Source organism: Prosopis cineraria, unplaced genomic scaffold (assembly GCF_029017545.1).
Source record: "Prosopis cineraria cultivar Desert tree isolate PC_DT_omini unplaced genomic scaffold, ASM2901754v1 PC6, whole genome shotgun sequence".
Lineage (NCBI taxonomy): Eukaryota > Viridiplantae > Streptophyta > Magnoliopsida > Fabales > Fabaceae > Prosopis > Prosopis cineraria.
In genome coordinates, this window is record NW_026555337.1 from 24,967,470 (window position 1) to 24,984,083 (window position 16,614).

At 31.0% G+C, this 16,614-nt stretch overlaps 1 protein-coding gene across 1 annotated transcript in view; it reads left to right on the top strand.

Moving 5' to 3' along the window:
• The window catches only part of LOC129314026 (LRR receptor-like serine/threonine-protein kinase FLS2), a 48,135-nt gene extending 34,286 nt beyond the window's left edge, over positions 1 to 13,849 (top strand). The window contains exons 9-12 of the mRNA XM_054957407.1: positions 11,711 to 11,867; positions 12,263 to 12,411; positions 12,676 to 12,916; positions 13,581 to 13,849. Coding sequence (XP_054813382.1) covers positions 11,711 to 11,867; positions 12,263 to 12,411; positions 12,676 to 12,916; positions 13,581 to 13,849 — 816 coding nt within the window. The remainder of the gene's footprint in view (positions 1 to 11,710; positions 11,868 to 12,262; positions 12,412 to 12,675; positions 12,917 to 13,580) is intronic.
• Positions 13,850 to 16,614: the final 2,765 nt, after the last annotated feature.

Genomic DNA, 16,614 nt, shown 5'->3' on the forward strand with positions numbered 1-16,614 from the left:
TTTTATAGTGAAAACTTAGTCTACCAAATTAATCCATCAAAATCACAGGCTAGAACTAAGTTTCCTAGTCACAAGTCTACAGGCAAAAAAAAAATTCATACAAAGGCATATAATATACACATATTCACACACACATATATAATCACATCTTACTGGCACCTTAATCATAAATACATTACAATTCACTTGTTCAAAAGATAAGGGCTATAGTTCTCTAAAATTCACAAGCAAACCCTTAACTCGGCTATTTTTTCCATTCACTTGAACCTATAAATATTATAAAGAAAGGGATGAAACAACCACAGTCTCAATAATGGAGAAATCTATATTCTCTATTACAATGAAAGCTATAGTCAAGTAAATAAATAATAGATTAAAAATAAAATATAATTAAACCAATTAAAATGCTTGAATGCATAACATAAGCTGATATGGCCTTTCCTGACTAAAATAATACCCCCTGGCACTCTTTAGCTAGCAAGTAAACCAAGTACTCACTTGTACCTCCACAGGCACAAAATATAATCCAAGGTATCTGATCTATCAAACCACCTATATCCCTTTGGCATGGATCCTGAGAAATCAAAACTAACTCACTTTCAAAGCCAGCCCGACTTACACTCCATATGAGGGTTACCTTGGCCAAGGCACTCAACCACACACTTCTCATGCCGGATCCCTTCCCTTAATGAGACGTGTCAAACACTCAATCTACTAACCCCTTTAGTGAATTGAGCCCACAAATAGGTGTAGCAACACTGAGTACTGGCAGTTAGCTATAGAATATCACAAGATCACATCTCCCTATTAGTGAACTCCCACCAAGATCATGCCTTGTATCCTTTTCTACCTTTTCTGAGTATTAACCACTTTAACACTCCAATGTAGTATAACACTTATAATTCCTCCCTTAAGAGGTTTCTTAGCCGATCTAAGGTACGTAATCTTGTTGCACTTCCCTAGGTGCAACTCCTTGTCTCTATGATCACAATGCATGCTAATAATCTCATTTCCATAAATAACATCATTATTAAATAGATAGTAAATATAGATGCATTATTATCAAAATAATACCCCATAAACCCTTCTAAAACATATTTATTTGCATTCAATTGTTTAACAAAGCAATAAAAAATATAAATTTCTGTGTTACCTCAACCTTTTTGTATCAAAAGGGTTACCTCTTGTACCAAAAATATGACTTGGCTTGTTCGTTATTCTCCAATTAATTTTCACAAACTATCCTTACAATATATAAGTGATCCATATCACTTTTCATGACAAATAGCATATAAGAAGACTATAACTCATATCACACAACTTGGATCAATGAGCCATAATTCATCCCAATAGTCTATATATTAAATCAACTATTCACATAGTATCACTTAACTACCAAAACCATTTATTAGCTACCATTAGGCAAATTTTCAAACCATACAATTTTTAGTCAACCAAAAACCTTCTCTTAGTATTACCAACTTTCACAATCAACCCTTATAATAAAAACCAAAGCTTAAGTTAAATCTTATTGGATTCAAATAACACAATTATAACTAAATCAACAAGCTTAAACCATTGAGGAGCAAAACCCAATCCCTTGGGGTTTAATTTTTGCCCAAAACTCTCTTCTTTCATCCTATTGCTCACTCAAAACATTAAAGCACCATATAGAAACTTAGAACAACTTCTCTAAGACCCAAGAAAACTAAAGTTTACAAGAATAAAGCCTTTGGGATCAAAATCAAGAAATTCTCTCTTCCAAAAATTTATGAAAACTAAGAGGGAAGAAAGAGAATTGAAGTAGGGAGCTTACCTATCATGTAACTGAGCTCACAACCACTGTAAAGCCTCCCAGATTCGAGCCTTAGCTCCTTTTCTTCCTCCTCTCTTTTTCTTCTCACTCTCTCATCTTGTGCATCTCTTTTCCTTTTGTTTCCAGCTCTTTGTTTTGTTTCTGCATGGTTTTCTATCAAAAAACTGATCCTAAAAAAATTAGGAAAAATTACAAGAAACAGCCCAAATCTTTTTGTTATACCACAAAAGCCTAGGATAACTTTGGTAATTTTCTTATAATTAAAAATAAAATAAAATCAAACTTTTATTTAATATAATTCAAACTCTAGACCTTTATCAAATTACTCTTAATTTTAATTTAATTATCTGTATTTTATTTATTTTATTTTTTTCTTAAATCTGGGTCTTAAAAATATTAGGATGTTACAACCAAGCAAATCCCCCTAACAAATAGCTGAACAAACATCTTATAGGCACCAATTTTCAAGATTTATATCTAAACTATTCTCTTTTAATTTCACCCTAACAAATTCTTCAACATCAACCAATCCAAACAATTAATTTAACTCAAAAATTATGACCTGTATATATATATCATTTTGAGGCTTCAAGATAAATTTTGTAGCTCAAATTTGAATTTTCTCCTCTCTACATGGCACAAGTAGTAGTAGAACTTAGAAGAAAAATTTCCAATTTCAACCATGTTACGTGCCTCACACGCACTAATCAATCAAGGGAAAGAATAAGAGATGAAGGTTGCTCATTTTAGATGAACTAATGATGCATGAAGAGGGAGAAGAAAACAGAACCTCAGTTAAACAGGGAAGAAGAATTGGTGAGCAAACTTTTTCAACTCCAGCAATTCAGCTCTCCACTCACGCCAGCAGCACACAAAGGAAATAGACCCATGATTTGTACCTCAATGTGGTGGTTCACGCTGAGCTCAAAATAGAATGGAGGGACTTTGACAGACACATAGCAACTACCAACGAACCCCAGCACCTACCAACAACGGACAGACAGAATAGTGACAATACTCTCATCAACAATGGTTGAAAACGGAATGGAAGGAGTGAAGGTACAGATGAAGGACGAAGAAATGAAACAAAAATCAGATTATCACCCTCCCTCCACCATTCTAAAATGATCAAAGAAGGGGGGAAGATATTTCATATTTGAAGGGGGCAATTTGGTGAATTCGTAAAGCAAAAAGTTAGAAAAATAAAACTCTTTTGGCCTCATTTAGATTCAAACTTGAGACCTATTGGAAGGATTATTTGCATAGCTTCCACTGCATCAACTTCTTTCTTGTTATAATTGTCCCAAAAACTAATAAAAATACACTTGAATCACTTTATATTTAAATAATCCTTATTATTATTATTATTATTATTATTATTATTATTATTATAGCTTAAAAATTCCAGTGTTATTACAATTGTCTAGGATGAATTATTTAGGCTTTAAGAGATAGCAACAACATAAAGGAGTAGCATAGATGAGGCTGTTGAAATAGATGTGTAAACATACACATAAAGATAAAATCCAAAATAGGCACATATGAGAAAACGTGGGCATAGTACCTAGTGAAGGGAAAATGGTAGAAAATCATTTGAGATGGATTGGACGTGTACAAAGAAGATAGTGAAAGGCACAAGTGAGAAGAGTGGAATGGATAGATTTGAGCCCTATTAAGAGTGGTAGAGGAAGGCCAAAGAGAACATTTTTAAAAGTTGTTAACCGATACCTCTTAATTAACAACATTTTCAAATGCTTATTTAATGATAAAGCACAATGGCGTTATGGCTAACCCCACCTAGTGGGGCAAGGCTTGTTGTTGTTGTTGTTTATTTGAGAATTACAATTGTTAGAAAGGAAGGGTTTAAAATTCTCTCCCTTGTCAAATATTTGTCAATCGCTATTAAACTTGATCTTTGGCCAAAAACAAAAAAAAAGGGTATTAAACTTGATCTTTTAGTGGCATGTGCCTCTCTAATTTTTATGTTTAATTTGATGTGTTAAAGTGTAGATTTAGTCAATCTGATAGAATTTTGTGTAGCGATTGAGAAGCTTTGTGATGGTATATAAATTCTCAATGTCCGTGTAGTCCACATGGGCCCTTTGTAAATATAACAACTAATAAGTAGTCAACTTGTTACAACAATCGACTATTTAGGAGTGCATAGCCATATTCTCTGTTAATTTATTACGTATAACAACAAGCTGATTTTACTACTCTCCCTTAATTTCACAGGGGACAAGATAGTAATGATTGTTTTAAAAGGACTAGAGGAAGTAATGCCATGTCTCGAAACTAAAACCTCACGGAACGTCCATAGAGAACATGCCCAAAAGCTACGTGAGGAACTGCTTCTTTGGAATTTCTTAGTTTTCTTCACCATATAATCACAAAATGCTTAGGGGGCTGTTTGTTTATGATTTAAAAATAAATCATTTTTAGATGTTTTAGAGATTTTATTAAAAAAAAACATTTTATCAGGCTTGAATGTTTAGTTATTTAAAGCAACATAGTGTTTTTTATTAAAAAATAATGAAAACAACAATATGTTAAAACAGTGCACTTCAAGTGCTGTCACAAGGCCTCATATAAAATGTGGTTTTGATCTTACAAAATCAAAAATAAAAAAGGTCAGGAAAAAGAAGAATGTTTAACAATTTTGTATGGATCATCATTTTTGGGATGGTGAGATGCCAAAGGTATGGACCATCATTTGGTATGAGCTTCATCATTTTTATAAAAGATTACTACAAGACATAAGATAATAAATTCAATGTTTCAACAATGGAAGCAATCCACTCGTGTCCACCATGTAGTGTGATTCTACTGGGAGGATGACAGTAAAGTTTTAAAAGAAGAAATTAATGATAATTAGATTCCCAATAAAATTTTCTAGAAAATGTTTCACCAAAAAAATAAAATTTTCTAGAAAATGAGTTCTAAATATTGATTCAGATAGTTACAAATAGAAATATCAATTGTAGTCTAAGAGTTATAATTATAATTTAAATGTCTTACAAGTAGTTGAAATTCTGAATTTGTAATTATTTAAACAGATATTTACAGGTTGTTTCTCAAAAAATTTTCCTATTATTAATTTTTTTTTCCTTTAGGAACTTGACTGTCATTCTTGCTTCTATTTTTGATGAGTTATAAAATATGGACATAATGAATATGCAAGTGGAAATTTTAAGAAAGTGAGGATTTACTTGGAAGAAACAACACACTGCAAAATGAAGTGATCCTGAAAACGGGTAAGAATATGTTGTGCCAATTGGACTAGGTTCCACATAAAGATGATAATAATTTGCCTTAAAACTTGTGTTTCTTTTAAAATCTTTTGAACTAGATAAATCTAAGTGTTGTTTTAAGTTTGTTACTTACCACTTTTATTAACAAAATGTTTTAATCAATATTCAATAGTGCATCCCAACAAGATATAATTTAATCTTTTTTTAACATGTCAAATAAATTCTTTAAGAGTTACTTGATTTTTATTTTTATAGAAGAGACTACTGACAAATATATGCACCATGTAAACTAAATTTTGACCATCGATATACATATGTGTAATGAACACGACAATTAAAAAACTCATTTTAGAGATACAATAAGGTTGTGTTTGGTTATTTTTTAAAATATTGCTTCTCTAAAATTATATCAAAACCCACTTTAGAGAGTAAATTAAAAAATAGAATTAAATAATAGTAATTTTAATAAAAGATATTAATATTAATAGTTAAGTAAAATCTCACATATATTTATTTCATATAATTTTTTGTACTTTATTTTCAAAATTAAATATTACTTCCACTAGCATTCAAATAATTTTTTTTGGAAAAAAGATTAATCATACTTATAAAAAATTAAATAATAATTAATATAATAATTCAAATAATTTTAATAAAAGGACTGTTCTTCTAATTCAAAACCATATAATTAAAGCACAAAATATAAAATTCAACCCTAGGTTGCACAGATACAAATATGCATATCGGATACGATACATATCTGATACGTCAATACTTTAACTTTTAAAAATATAAGATACAATACGTTTTTTATGTGTGTATGTATATTTATAAAAAATATTAAAAATATAATTTTAATTTAAAAAATATTCAAATTAGCATACATATATAGTCCTTTATAATAGTACCAAGTAAAATATATTCATTAATTGTATTTTTATTTTATCTATACCTAATTTCCTATCATCTAGTCCCTACTAATAGGTATAATATCAATATCTCTTCCTTTTTGACCATCATAAGATTACATTTCAATGTTTTTATAATTGAAAAAAATGTAATATTTATTCTTTTATTACGTTCAACACTTATTTTTTAAGGAAAATCTAATTTTTTGATTTTGAAAGCAAGTCACAAAATAATATTAGTAATAAAAAATTTAATATTTCAAGTTTTAAATTTTTTTATTTTTCAAGTATTGCTTAGTAATCTACAAGTATTAGATACATATCAAAAATTAAAATTTTTTAAAATTTAAAAAATTATTTTGATACTTTATGAATGCGTATCGAAGAAGTATCAGTGAGTATCTATATAAGATATGACACATACATTAGATAATTTAAAATATCAGTGCTTCATTTTTTAACCCAGTCTAATAAGTGAATCTATGTTCGTGCTTAATGTCATATGCCCCACCTTCAGCTAGATGTGGGATGTATCAAAGACATTGAATACTTCACGTAGATAAAAAGGGGGAAATGAAAAATAAGTAAATAAATAATAATGGGAACAGGAAGCCAAGTGGCACATGGTGACACTTCGTTCAATTACTTGAAAGATTCCTAAGATCTTGCAGATTCAGCCTCTCATAATTTATTTTCCCCACCAATTCCCTCTTTTTCATCTAAATCACATCGCTTTTTTGTCACTTGACCCATCTATCCCGAAAAAACATCAAACATTTTACAAAATTATATTTAACTTTTTAATTTATTTTCTTGTAATATTTTGTTATTAAAAAAGTTAAATAAACATGCTTAAATTTCAAAAATATTTAAAAAATTTTAAAATTGTCCTGTGAGTGACATAATTCATTAGGAATAAGAGGGCTTCTTTTCAAAAAGAAGAGGAGGAGGTTGGATGAAAAAGTCGTTATGTAGACAAAGAATCAAACAGATAAGGATATTTTTAGCTGTTTTAGAGATTTTATTAAGAAAATTATTTTCTAAATATTTGACAAAAACTGGATATTATTTTACTTTTAGTTACAATAATAAAAAATGATTAATATTATTACCAAAAAATGATTATATTTATAATTCAAACTCTTTTAATATTTTCATGTAAATAGTTTATATTTATAAATCAAAATTAAATTTGTTATATTTATAAGTTAAACATAAAAACATCCATTAATACAAATTATATTCACAGGAAATAATATATATATATATATATATTATATAAACCAATGTAAAAAACTACAAGATTGACTTTTAATTTTAAAATTTTTATTTGTAAGAGAGTGTCACGTAAATAATACTCCTAGATTTTTGTCACACCTTGATACTAAGGGTATGATCAACATGAAAAATAAGATAAACTCACATTCTATAAGCTTTGATTAGCTAGAAGTTAAGCTAAAATATCAACATATAAGTTATATATATAATAATAAAGTTTTAAATATTTTGTAGAAATTTCAGTAAAGTCTCCCTTATAATTTGAACTTCCCGAAATTTCTATAATAACAAAACTTGTCAACCAATCCAATAAAGGAAACTAGCTCCACATCAGCAACTTATTAATTAATAAAATCAAGACATAACTATGGTGTACATGGAGTGCTAAATTATAATTATATAATACCATATATAGTTTCACCAAAAGGGATAATTATAGTGTGCTTCCTCTTTTTTTTTAAAAAAAGAAAACAACATGGCCCCTCAATGATCTATGGGAGGTATAAGGTTATGTACAATGTCATGCCCTAGAAATTAGACGTGACATGGGATATATACACAAATATATATCCCTTAAACCTTGATCAAGGAAATTTTAATCTAGTATTTTAATTCATTTGAAATATGGTGGAAGATAATTGTAACATTTTCATATATTATTTGTAAACTTCTATAAAAATTTTGTCAGAATCTCCACTCTAAATAAGACCTATTGAGATCTTTACAATAGCAATATACAGTCCAAATAAAAAATGCAGAGCTCTCCTCCTTCACAATAAATAGACAAATACATTACAAATGAGAATCCTATCTATAATTAATGTGGAGCATACCTAATTATAATTTCAAAATATACAACTAATTAACCATTTGTAGCACAAGAAACATATACTCGAAAGGTCTTCTCCTTAAATCAACAAGGAGTCCCTCATAGATCAGTTGAAGTTAGATCATCGGTTATATTATTTGAGACTAAAAATATTTTTAGTGAATAAAATCCTAACAATAAATAATTGAACATAAATAAAAGGAAAGTCTGAAACAATTATGTAAGTTAAAGAGACCATGATTTTCATAAAAAATTTAGTAAACTTCAAAATAAACTATCTCTATATAACATTAAATAAAATTTTGAACCATTAAATTATCAAATTAAATATTATTATAACTTGATTTCAAGAAAGCAAATAAGCAAAATAAATAATTATAAGTAAATCACTAAATAAAAGAACAATGAGATGTAAAATCACCAAAGAATGTAATTTATAATTATAGGGACTTATAAGAACAATTAACAAATGTGGACACACAGTCCACAAGGGTAAATAACTAAATACAGCTTATGCCAAAAAGACAAATGTGGACACATAATCCAGGAGGGTAATACTAACCAAACGTGACTTGAAGCCATGAAAATAAACGCGAGCATGAGACCCGCAAATAACAAATGTGAGAACAAAGCTCACAAAAATCAAACTACTTAGTCATTGACCATGGACATGCTAAGGGTTAACGAAATTGTTATTAGCAACTAGTGTTCTATATGAAGTCCCCTTCAAATCTATTTTCAAACATGTGAGAAAATCATCACTTTTAAAATAAAATTTTCTCTTCTTAATATCAAACTCGCATGAACTGATTAAAACATCAATCCTTTTAAATATGAAAATTTACAACTAATATTTCATAAACTTCTTTACCAATTTCCATGATTGTCTTTATTGAATAAAAGAGTACTAGAATTTATAAAGGCATTTTTGTCAATCTAATAAGTATATATCATGACAACTTCAAGAGCTAAAGAAATTTAATTAACAACAATGATCAGTATTGGAGAAACATATATTAATAATTGTAAATTATCAAAAATAATATTTGATAAGAGGAAATTTGCAAATACAAAAATTGGTTGGAACGTTATCCACTTATCTAAAATACTCCCCAACATTTATAACTTACTCCCTATAACTTTTATCAAGATCCTCCTTTTCTAGACACCTTATAAAATATAATAGGGTCTTAATAGACTTTCAATAAGTTCCATAAAACTTTATTCCAAATTAACATAACAAATATTTAACTATAATATATTTAAAATTTTGGAACCAAGATTTACACATAAAGTAACAATAGCTAATTACTCAATTGAAATGCAATCTCCTCTTTAGCCTTTTGTCAAGTGCCTACTGTGGATCATTTCCGACCACTCAATTGAGCTTTTTTTTTTTTTTTTAAACGTTCAAATCTCTTGCTCAAACATTAATCAACAACCACACAACTCCCAAGAAATCCACTAGTTATACACTAGCTCCATAATTATCCAATTTCTAGATAATACTCAAGTTAATTCACAATTAAATAGTACCTAAACCAAACATACTTTTTATAAGAATTAATCAAATTTCATAAACTATAAAATCAAGCAAATTTCCTTCTAACAAACATTTTTTCAAACACCTTGCATGCCTTCATGTCCAACTACAATACAAGCTTCCTCATTTCCTTAGAAAATTTCATTATCAATACCTACACTTCCAAGCTTCCCAATTTTTTTTTCCTTTCAACACAAGCCAATTGAAATCAAAGACGTTAAATATAATTCTTTTTCTACATTAATCAACGTAAGGGAAATTATCTACCAACAATCATGCTCTTAAATTCAAGTTCAATTTAGTTAAACTCATTCACCCCTTGTATCACGCACAGCATCAGCAAAATAAATAAAAAAATAAAGGAATCACAGCGAAGCCAAATATCACACAGAAAAAACAGCAAAGAAGTAGGGGATTTGAAGCTCTACACCTTCAATCGATTATGACAGAACATGAAAGGAGGAAGGACGAATCTGCCACGCTGATTAAGGGAAGAAGAAAGGAACCTCATACACTAACCCATAGCAGCTCGGATGGGAGGAGATGATTAGGTAGATGAGCTTGCGATCTCTATAAAAATTATTCTGAGACTGGCAGGGGAGAATGACTTCCAGCAACACAAAACAAAAGAAGAAGAAGAAGAAGAAGAACGAACAGGGACACAGATGAACAGCGAACGAACAGCAAACAGGGGAAGAACTCACGGCAAGGCTTCACGGCAACTGTAGACAGAGCTCGTGCACCTATCCATGTGAGCTCATCCGCAGAGGAGGATAGATGGGGAACAGAGGGTATGAATGAGATCTTTCTCTCTCCAGGTCTGGAGAATTCGAAAAAAATATTTGGAGTAAAGGACCATGCGTGCTTTTTGCTTCTAGTTGCCTCTTTATTTTATTTAAAACGTTTTTCTTTATTAAAAAAAATACCAAGAGGGCACTATAGTAATTTTAGCCAAACTAAGAGAAAAATATAAAATAAAATAAAATAAATCTCTATCTTACACCACCATAAGAATTCAAACTCAGGATCTAAACTTAAACACCTAACAATAGATGCCACTAAACCACCATTCCTTCTTAATGAATCTACTCCAAAATTAAATAAAAATACAATCAAAATACTTAATTATAAATTTTAATCTTATTTAAATTCTTGGTTTATTATATACAAATCAAACTATTTTCTTAGGATCAAGGTCCACCATGGGAGTGATGGTATACCTCTCTCTCAAGTCAAGTATGCTACTGATTTGGTATCAGAGCCATATAATATTTTTTTTCCATGATAAGTCAAGTTTTGAAGAGCGTTAGCTTTCCTTCACAGCAGTGCTGCCATCTTTCATCACGAGTTCAGATCTATCTTAAATTTATTTTCGTATATCCACAAGCAGCTTCGGTAAATTGACATTTTCAGATTCGTTAACCATTGGATCGTGCTGAAATTTGGTCAGCAAGTAAAGAACATCCAACACGTCATTATAAATGGTCAGATCATTGACTAGTTTCCTAGTATGAGTGCTATGCCATTCGCACTACAGTCTTTGGTTTAGATGTTTTTAATCCTTCATTCTCTTTCATAAGCCTTTTTTTTATTCCTTAAAAAATGGCAAATTTAGATGTTACTCAATCTGTATTAGTTACTTTGAATGGTTGCAATTACTATCCTTAGTTAGAAAAATGTGATCTTGCCCAACCTACTTTAGGATCCTCTCTGATTGAACTTGAAACTTTGTTGCGCACATTCATCTCTAGTTCCTTTAGCCCATCTACTGCCTTATCTACTCTCACCGATAAGTCCACTTGGTATTTTGACTTTGCTTGCTGCAATCATATGACAAGTTAGGAAAATTTCTTCTCCTCTATGGCACATAACTCTACTGTCTATCCTATACACATTGCTGATAATTCTCAAATGCTTGTTAGTCATATCGGTACTGTCTCCTTGCCTTCCCTATCCATTCATGATACATATTTTGTTCCTATCATTAACTTTAACCTTCTTTTTGTTGGACAGTTTGTTGATATGGGTTATGACATGTTATTTAATAAACGTGGTTGTGTTGTGATAGATTCTTAAATAGGACAGGTTGTCAGGACCGGGTGCAAAGCTGGTCGCATGTTCGAGCTTACTTCAATGCACCTACCTGAGATCACTGTTCCCACATTGTGTACAGCCTCCACATCCTCTTCTCCTGATTCTTCTCTCGACTTATGGCATCATCGTCTTGCTCACCCTTATTTGAGTAAATTGCATCCTTTAATTTCTAGTGGTCTTTTAGGTCATGTTCCTAGTCATTTTTTGTAATGCGTTTCTTGTCAGACTGCCAAACAACCCACTTTGTCTTTTCATAAAAATGATTCTATTGCTGCTTCTCCATTTGATTTGATTCATTCTGACATTTGGGGCCTTACACCTACTCCCTTTATGGGAGGATCCCAATATTTTGTGATTTTTATTAATGATTTCCTCATTTTACCTGGATTTATATGATGAAACATTGATTTGAGTTACTTGAACTTTATATCAAATTTGCTACTATGGTTCACACTCAATATTCTAACGTCATCAAAATTTTTTGTCGTGATAATGCTTTGGAATACCGTGACTCTAAATTACTCACCTTTCTTGATTCTCAAGGTACTATTTCTCAATATTCTTGTCCTTATACTTCTCAACAAAATGGTCGTGCTAAGCATAAACACCGTCATATTCTTGATTCTACTAGAGCATTGCTCATTTCCTCTTGTTGTCCTGAACGGTTTTGGGGTGAAGCAGCCATAACCTCTGTCTTTTGCATCAATTGACTCCCTTCTCTTGTTATCAATAACATTTCTCCTTTTAAGCGTGTCCATGGTTATCCTCCCAATTATAGTCTTTTGAAAGTCTTTGCTTATGCCTATTTTGTTCTTCTTCTGTCTCATGAGACAAACAAACTTCAAGTTCGTTCTTGTGTTTGTTGTTTTCTTGGTTATGATTTTAAGCATAAAGGTTATCATTGTTGGGATCCTCTCTCTCACCGCATTCGTATTTCTCGACATGTTGTCTTTTAGGGAAATATAAAGTTTTCATCTCTAACCGATCTCTCATCATTCTCATCTTCTTCATCTCCTATTTTTATAGATATTTCTACTGATCTTTTTCCTAATAGCTTAAGTACAGATTCATCAATTGAGCTCATTTCCATGACCGATGCTGCGCCCGCTCCAGATATGCCTACTGTCACACTTATTGGTCTTCCAGCACAAGTCAAGCCTACTGAGCCCATATTGTCCACAAACTCTCGGCCCAATCGTATAAGAAATCCTCCCTCTTACCTTAATGATTACCATTGTTTTTCTACCATTCTCTAGTTTTAGGAACCCAAGTCCTTTAAGGAAGCCTCTCGTGATCCCCTTTGGCAGCAAGCTATGGATGATGAATTATAGGCCCTAAAGAAAATGCATACTTAGGATCTTATTGATCTTCCTCCTAGTAAAACTTTAGTTGGGTGCTGACAGGTCTACAAGATAAGACTCATTCTAATAGCTCTTTGAAGCAACATAAGGCCTACTTGGTGGCCTAAGGATTCACTCAAGAGTATGGTGTTAACTATGAGGAAACTTTTGTACCTGTAGCTTATATGACTTCTATTCGCAGCCTTCTAGCCATTGCTGCTGTTAAGCATTGGCCTCTTCACAAATGAATGTTAAAAATGCATTTCTAAATGGAGATGTAGAAGAAGAAGTGTATATGAAACCTCTACCTAGGTATTAACATCCAAAACACAAGGTTTGTCATCTTTGTCGAGCTCTGTATGGGCTCAAGTAGGCTCCACATGCATGGTTTGCTAAGTTTAGTAACACTATGAATCAATTGAATTTTTCTTGTAGTCCTTACGACTCGGCTCTTTTTGTTCGCTCTACTACTCATAGTATTATTTTGTCACTACTATATGTTGATAACATGATTATCACAGGCAGTGATAATACGGGAGTTCAGGAGCTCAAGATATACTTGGTCCAGCAATTTAAAATGAAGGATCTTGGCAAATTGAACTATTTTCTTGGGATCGAGGTCCACCATGAGAGTGATGGTATATCACTCTCTCAAGTCAAGTATGCTACTAATTTGATATCCCGAGCTCACCTTTCTGATGAGGAGGTTGAAACTACTCCTATTGAACCAAATGTTCACTATACTACCACTGATGGCACCTTATTGGATAATCCCACTCGTTACCGCTAACTGGTTAGGGGCCTTATCTATCTTGCTGTCACGCGACCTGATATTGCTTATGTAGTTCATGTTGTTAGCCAGTTTATGTCTGAGCCTCACACAACTCATTATGCAGCAGTTCTTAAAGATATTTGGAGAAAATTTTAGATAACATATACAATATTTGAGATCAAAAAAATTTCTAGTGAGTAGAAAAAATGTATGAAGAGAGTAACTAATAAATTTAGTGTAAAACAAATTAATGAAATTATGAAACAATACTTAAACTAACAATAAAGAGCAAGTTTTCTCAATAACACAACCATGAAATTAAACTATGCAAATAGAACAAGAGGAGATTAGTTTAATGGTCTCAAAAAATACAACTCCCATAAATTATGGATGAGATTGTTGAATATTTTAAAATGTGGCCCATTCATAAAATCAATTAGATATATTTTACTTTTTTATCCTTAGATTAAATTTATTATTAAAACACAATATATTTATTGTAACTAATCTCTAACTGACTGAAGTCTTTCCTTTTTCTCCCCTCTCGGAGTCATTCCTTTTTTTCTTTGAATATAAAATTGTTGGTGTTTTTTTTCATCATAGATCTTTTCTTCTCTCTCCCACTCTTTTTTGCCCAGGAATACTATGAAGAGAACATTAGACGTTGAAGAGGAATCTTCATTTCTGGAAGCAAAAGACTAGGCTGGAATCTATTATCTATCATTAAATTTTCACCGTCTTCACATCTCTCGGTAACACTGAATTTTTTTCGGACTATGTTTCATTCATTTTGGGCAAATGATTATGTATTTTTCATGTAGTTGATCTGTGATACTACATCATTGATATATGTATATATATATCAATGATAAACAAGTTTATATTTGATTGTCTACTTATGTTGATATGCGATAGTATATCAGTGATATACAGCAATATATTAACAATATAGTATCATGAATTAGTAATATGAAAAATATATAATCATTTGCCTAAAATGGATTAAATACATTCCATAAAAAATTTTGGACTCTTAGTTTATCACGGAGAGTCAAATACCTAAACTAATAAAATAAAAAATCATGAATCTGTTGATCCATTTTCCCACCAACATGCTCCGTTCCATCAAGTACCATTAATGTATCTCACCTTGCGTTTGTCTCTCGAGATCGTGACGATTGCTCACTCACACTGCATTGTTGTCTCGCATTTATCTCTTTTGCATCCAGTTTCGTCGTCTCTCTCATATTCATCTCTAAAAAAAGGCCATTCTAAACTATATATTTCACATTCATTGCATTCAGTTCTAAAGATTTATTACATTTTGAATCTTCTAGTATTTGCAAAAAATAGATACTAAAAGGTTAGTTTTGTAAATTAATTATAAACTAAATATTAAAAAAGCCATTTTTGAAATTTAAGAAAGGGTGGGCTATTTCTTTTACTTGATCTTATGATATGGGCTATGCTTGCAAAAGCCCCATAGAACAATATAATTTTATCAAAATTTATACTGATCATAGAGTATAAAAATTTTATGTAATGGTACAATTAGGTAGAATGCTTTTAAAGAATCAATATAAAAATGATAAATTTTAATTTTAATATTTAGGAGGGCTTTGTCAGACTGAATGCATTAAATATGTAAATTCAATACCTAGGTTTTCTCTATAATAAATTATGTAAAATTTTGACCCATTAGATATTAATAATTTGGGGGAAATAATAAATTTTGAACATTTATAAACAAATTAAATCAATATATATATTATGAAAATTTAAAAACAATATTTGGCAAACTTAGAATAACCTTAATTAATATTTTATGCAAATTAAATAAAAAACAATTCTATATTATCGCAAATGATAAATTTTTATAATAACTAAATTTTTTAATAATTATTTACTTAAAATAAAAAGAAAAAATGCTTTTATCTATATAAAAATTAAATAACAAAGCAATTCTATAATAATTCAAATAATAAATTTTTTCTCTTTTCACTTTCTCTCATCTTCAGTTGCCACTCTTTCTCCTTCCTTATCTGATGAATCTTCACTTCTCATCCACTTCCATGTACAAAGCTTCCAACTCCGGCATGCTTCACCATCTTCACTTTTACCTGCTCATCTATTGTTAGCTGTCACCACCAGGCATCATAAAGTTCTGAATCTCCAACCTTATCAACCATTGTGCTTGTCTATCTTCCACCGTCGCCCTGTCCCACTGAAAACTACAAGAAACTCCCTTCACTCAGCCACAACAAGCTCAGCTGTAGCCTTGTCATTCCAGACTTCACATTTGTCTCAATTAGCCATAACACACACATTTTAGCTCGCCCTGTTTCACATTCCCTGAATCTTACTTTTACAGTTCACAACACGCTGTTTATCGCCCTGACTCTCTATCGTGTTCAACCAGTTTTTGCCATCACCCTATTCTATTTCGTACTGTAAGAAACTTATTTTCACTATTCATAACTTCACCTCACAGCTTCTTCATTTTTGCAGTGGCTCATCTCCAACTTCATTACCCTATTCATCATCTTCTCCTGCTTTCCGCATCCCTCATCTCAACTGTGGCCTCGCTTCATTTTTTTATCCCCCTTATTCATCAATATCCCTATTCATGATCTCCCTCACTTAGTCCTTTCACCATTCTTTATTCCTTCCTTTCCAGCTGTACTTTAATCCTTTATCTGCACTATGTAAGACTTAAGCTTATCTATCGTGCTTTATTGCATCTTCAACCTACCTCCATTTTTTTTCTTTCTTTCTTTTCACTT